Source organism: Neophocaena asiaeorientalis, unplaced genomic scaffold (genome assembly GCF_003031525.2).
Source record: "Neophocaena asiaeorientalis asiaeorientalis breed wild unplaced genomic scaffold, Neophocaena_asiaeorientalis_V1.1 scaffold41, whole genome shotgun sequence".
NCBI classification, from domain to species: Eukaryota; Metazoa; Chordata; class Mammalia; order Artiodactyla; family Phocoenidae; genus Neophocaena; species Neophocaena asiaeorientalis.
In genome coordinates, this window is record NW_020171994.1 from 1755151 (window position 1) to 1761264 (window position 6114).

At 38.1% G+C, this 6114-nt stretch overlaps 1 protein-coding gene across 1 annotated transcript in view; it reads right to left on the bottom strand.

The window, feature by feature from the left end:
* COL4A5 (collagen type IV alpha 5 chain) overlaps positions 1-6114 on the bottom strand; it is a 219642-nt gene that overhangs the window by 74958 nt on the left and 138570 nt on the right. Inside the window, exons 20-22 of the mRNA XM_024748644.1 lie at positions 5666-5839; positions 5241-5324; positions 2161-2268 (exon numbers count right to left, since the gene is read on the bottom strand). Of these exons, the coding sequence (XP_024604412.1) occupies positions 2161-2268; positions 5241-5324; positions 5666-5839 (366 nt within the window). The remainder of the gene's footprint in view (positions 1-2160; positions 2269-5240; positions 5325-5665; positions 5840-6114) is intronic.

Below are 6114 nucleotides of genomic sequence, written 5' to 3' on the forward strand. Positions count from 1 at the left end.
CACACACACACACACACACACACACACACACACACACAAAGAGAAATGTGAGCTTTGAGCTTGAAATCCTGACAAAGCTCATATAAAAATCAGCAAGTCAGGAAGTCAAGTTTTAAAATAAGAATGCCAGACTTCCCCAGTGGTGCAGTGGTTAAGAATCTGCCTGCCAATGCACCAATGCGGGGGACACGGGTTCGATCCCTGGTCTGGGAAGATCCCACATGCTGTGGAGCAACTAAGCCCATGCGGCACAACTGCTGAGCCTGAGCTCTAGAGCCTGCGAGCCACAACTACTGAGCCCGCGTGCCACAACTACTGAAGCCCGAACGCCTAGAGACCATGCTCCGCAACAAGAGAAGTCACCGCAATGAGAAGCCCACGCACCGCGACGAAGAGTAGCCCGCGCTCGCCACAACTAGAGAAAGCCCACTGCAGCAATGAAGACCCAACACAGCCAATAAATAAATAAATTAATTAATTAAAAAATAAGAATGCCATTCAATCCCATTTAACAAGTCACATTTTGATCTTTCTATTCTATGCTCTGAAGGCGAGGAGATCATCCTTTCTTTTAGGTAAAGCTAACATTTCCTGGTACATACAGCATTGTATCCTTAGGTATTTCCAATTCCAAATCCTCTCAGAGCTCGCAGCTACCAAGTACTATGCACAGAAATGCTCTGCTCTTATAACCACCCCATTGCCAAGGTGAGAAGGAGATAAGGACAAAGTCTGTGTATCTTTCTTTGTTCTTACTTAAACAATTTTCCTAGATTCCTACCAGTTCTTTCTTTGGTTTGTCACTCCCTAAAATTTGGTTTATGAGAAAGGATTGGTGCTCAAAGACTAGAGGAAATATTACTAAAGCAGTGCTCTCAAAACGGGTCCCTGGACCAGCTGCATCAGCATCACCTGGGCACTGGTTAGAAATGCTAATTCTTGGGCCCTCCACCCCAAGTCTACTAAATCAGAAATTTGGGGGGGTGGGACCCAGGAATCTGGGTTTTAACAAGCCCTCCAAGTAATTCTGATGCACTCCCAAGTTTGAAAACCACTAGACTGGAAGTACAAGGCTAAATGATTAACTTCTAGGGGCAGCTATAAGACTTGCTGAAAATCTATTTCCAAACACCAAATGTGTGTTTGGCAGACACACTAGACAGAAAGGTAAGAGATCTGGTATCTATTCTCAGCCCTCACTGCCTCAGACATGAAGTGTGATTTCAAGAGAATATAATCCTGGGAAACCCCAAGAGGCAGTTGAGTAAAAGAGCTGGAAATGGGGAAGGGGGAGTTATATATAGAAAGAGGAAGACAAATATCATATGATATCACTTATATGTGGAATTTACAAACAGAGTACAAATGAACTTATCTACAAAACAGAAACAGAGTTACAGATGAAGAAAATAAACTTATGGCTACAAGGGGGGTAAGGGAGGAGGGGGATAAATTGGGAGACTGGAATTGACATATACACACTACTATACATAAAATAGATAACTAATAAGGACCTATGTATAGCACAGAGAACTCTACTCAATACTGTGTAATGGCCTATAATGGGAAAAGAATCTAAAGAAGACTGGATATATGTATATGTATAACTGATTCACTTTGCTGTACACATGAAACTAACACAACATTTAAATCAACTATACTCCAATAACAATTTTTTTTAAAAAAGAAAGAACATTTTAATTTTTTTTAATTTTTAAAAGTTAAAAAAAATAAAGAGGAATATTGGCAGTTGATTGCCAAACTCTGGTAGAAGACCGTTTCTTAATGACAACATGTGATACATCCCAATGACTAGAATCTTGGCCACTGAAAACCATATTCAGGGGTCAGGTATTATGAACATTTTCCCCAGTTTTCTGGAATAAAGAAGTCTGACTCTGTATAAGTTATTTTCCTCACCATATGGAAAATAAGGAAGATATTTTTCCTGGAGTAATACTGTCGAAATTCTTTAATAGAAAATGGTGGTAGCTTCAGCTACTGGAAACAAGAGCATAATTTATTTCACAGCAGATAGTGACATTTCATATTTAATTATTTATGGATGTTAGTGACTAGTCATAAAATGAGACACTGGCATCATTTAAAACTATAAGCTCACTAATATCTAGCCAAGAAATATTTTTAAGGTTGCCCTGAGGAAGAATGTGTTACCTGGGGGACCTGGAAGACCTGGCAAACCAGGTTCACCTGGAGGCCCTGAAACACCAGTTCCAATACAGTTGAAGCACGTGTCACCTTTGTCACCTAGAGAAAACCATAATAAAAAACAAATTTTACTTGAAGGGGTACATATACCTTCTTTAGATAGGTTCTAAAGAAGTTAGCACTAAGGGACAATATTCCTACCTAACAGTGTAGCTGGAGAAGCCTATATCTAGAATCAATTTACTTGATAAATATTTACTGAGCACCTACTATGTGTCAAGCACTGTTCGAGGAGTTTGTAATACATTGATAAACAAAACAGACAAAATCCGTACCTTCACAGTGTTTACATTCTACCAGTGGCTGGGTAAGTGAAATTGGATGTGCTTAGGGGTGGGTGGCAGGTTGCAATTTTAAATAGGGTGGTCAGGATAAGACCTCATTGAGAAGATGACACGTGATTAAAAAAACTTAAAGGACATGGCACGTGCATAACGACTATAGAACAGTCCAGGTAGAAAGAGTAGCCATGTTTGGCATATAGAAGGAACATCAAGGAGAACAGATTGTGGGAGTACAGTGAGGAAGGGGAACCGGGTCAGACAGTTAACAGGTTATAACAAGTGGCATATCATAAAATATCACATAGGCCACCACAAAGACTGTGGCTTTTACTGTGAGTGAAATGAGAATTTAGGAGAAGAAATTAAAACAGAAAAGCAACATGATATGACTTAAGTTTTAAAAGGATGACTCTGGTTGCTATGTTAATAATATAATCTAAGTACAAGGACGGAAACAGGGTAAACACATAAGTGACTACTGCTGAAGTGATCTAGGAGAGATAGTAGCTCATTCCAGAGTGACAGCAACGAACATGATGAGAATTGGTTAGATTCTGGACATATTTGAAAGTAGAGCCAATAGGGTTTTCTCATGGATCATATAGAATTCAAAAGAAGAAGGGAATCAAGGATGACTCCATGACAGGTCAAAGGTCAAAATGTAAAAGGCAAAAACAATAAAGCTTTTAGAAGAAAACATAGAGGAATATTATCAGGTCCTTGGGATAAGCAAAGATTTCTAAAACAGGACATAAACAGCACTAACAATAAAAGAGGACATTAATAATTTGACTTCTTTTAATTAACAACTTCTGTTCAAGGAAAGACGCGAGTAAAAAAGCAAGTCACAGAATGGGAGAATATATTTGTGACACATATATCAAACAACCCAATTAAAATAGAAAAAGATAGGTATTTTACAAAAAGAATGTACAGACTATAAGAAAAGAGGCTCAGCATCAATAAGTTATGAGGGAAATGGAAACTAAATCCTCTTTGTAAAATGGTTTGGTGGTATCTATGGAATCAAAGATACATCTACCTTATGATCCAGCAATTCCATTACCAGGTTTACACAACAGAAATGAATGCTTATGTCCTACTATATATATATATATATATATATATATATATATGAATGTTCATAGCAGCTTTATTCATAATAGCCCCAGACCAAATGTCCATTAACATTAGAACGGATGAATATGAATAGGAATATTCATTCAATGAAATACCAAAGAGCAGTGAAAAAATACTGCTACAAACAAAAACATGGATATACCTCACAGATATAATATTAAGCAAAAGAAACCAGATAAAATATTAAGACATAAAAGAGCCCATACTGTATGATTCCATTTATACAAAGTTCAAAGTTAGGCAAACTGTTTGATTGAGGATACAACAGTGGTTACCTTTGGGAGTGCTGTATAGGATACACAAGAGAGTCTCCTAGAGTCTTGGAAAAGTTCTATATTTTGATTTAGACAGTAGTTACATGGGAGGTAATAGATAGACATACATACGGAGAGATATACATATAGAGACAAAGTATATATAGGAGGAGACATATCTATATATAGAGAGAGACATATCTATACCTATATCTATATCTAATATATACGATATGCCAGGAAGGTAGGAAGAAAAACAGAGCATGTAATATACTGAAAACCAAGTGAAGAAAGTGTTAAAGAGTGGAAAAATCAAGGAAATAATGGACTGAGACTTGATATTTGAATTGGCAGTCAACAGGCTGGTGATGACTTTGACAAAAGCAGCATCTATGGAGTGGCTGGGGGAGGGGAGTGAAGTCCTGAGGAGTATGTTTAAGAGAAAATGAGAGTAGAGTTATCTAGAGACAGTGAGTAGAAAATTCTTGAAGAGTTTTGTTCCAAACGGAAGCAGAGGAATGGTGTAGTATCAGGCAGGGGAAGTGGGATCATGATAAAATATTTTTAGATGGGTGAAAAAAGCATATTTGTATACTGCTGGGAATGATCCAGTAAAAGGGGAAAATTGATGATAGGGGAGTGACAAGAATTTCTGGAATGAATTTTTGGGGGAGAACAAGAGGAAACTGAATCTATCGTACAAACAGAAGAATTGCTTTAGATAGGAGCAGTAACAATAATAGGCAGAAAGGCAGAATATAGGGGCAAGATGCAAATAGGGGGGTAAATATGGTGGTGGCGGCAATCTGTGAAAGTTCTCTTGTTATTGCTTCAATTGGTCAGTGGAGGAGGAAGCAAAGTCAGAATCCTAAAATAAGAATGGAAGAGGAGGTGTTAGAAGTTTGAAGAGAGAAGGCACAGGCTCAGAAGAGGTAGTAATTTGGAATTACCAGGGCTGTGCTTTTGTTTGAAGTGAGTACAATGGCAGGAGAGGAGGGCAAAGGTGTCAAGAGTTTATGTATGAGATTGATTATGGAATTTAAGCTGGGTTAGGAGAGAAGAAAGGACATCAAAAGGTTGAGGGACAGTCAAAGTTGGTAGGTTTCAGTGAGTGTGAAGTAATGCTGGAGTCAGGTTATTAGAGGTAGTAAGCTAGAAAGATAGGATGTAGTGGTCACAAAATGAGATTCGGGAAATCAAAATATGGAAGTGTGCACTACTGGTAATGTGTGGTCTTGGGGTATGACCATGGGAGTGAGTGGCTGAGGTAGGATGGAGGATATAGGGGATTTTGCTGATGATTTCAAAGGATGAAGGAATATGGGAATCAAACCTTTCACTCCTTGTTCTCCTTGGAGTCCTCTATCACCTGGAGATCCTGGAGGGCCAGGAGGGCCTGCTTCACATACCTCATCACCTGAGATAAGATAAAACAAGAACAGCAAGCCAATTTTTGTAAAATATCCAGAAGACAACAAAGAGAAAGTCTGATAGGCTAGAAAAAAAGAGATCTATTTTCAGTTATTTCTCTGCATTAATACAACTACCTATAAACAAAAGGAAGATATAATATTAGTGATAATTTGAAGAACAAATCTAAATATCAAAGAATCACCAAAAATCAAAAGTAGAAGCAGTGGAAGAATATTTAGCTATCAGAAATACAAAGAATGATGTCAACCTTCAGCTAGATTCACTTATAAATAAAGACAAAACAAAAACAACAATAGAACTTAACAGGAAAAAACTATAGCTTACTAGGAGGGATGTGAGGGCCAGGAGGACCAGGAGGCCCTGGAAGGCCAGGAGCCCCAGGCTGTCCATCAAGTCCAGGAGATCCAGGAATGGAAATTCCAGGTGGACCTTCATCACCTTTCTGGCCCCTTTCCCCAGGAAAGCCAGGGGGCCCAGGAGGACCTGTAACTGCAAGTCCTAAGATAAAAACAAATACCCATTAAAAGTGATCAAAATGATCTTATTTTAGACATATTACTTTGGGTCTCAATGAGACATTAAGTAATGATAAGATCTTCCTTTAATGTATAACACCAGTTATGTTCTTAGTTTTTTCTATGAGAATCAACATCTAGAGAAAAGATGGAAAGTTCCAATAATGTAAGTACTACTTTGAGTATAAGAAAGACTAATTTAAAGTAGCTTTATTACTTTTGGAAATGTACTAATAACTAACTCTCTACTCACTCTCC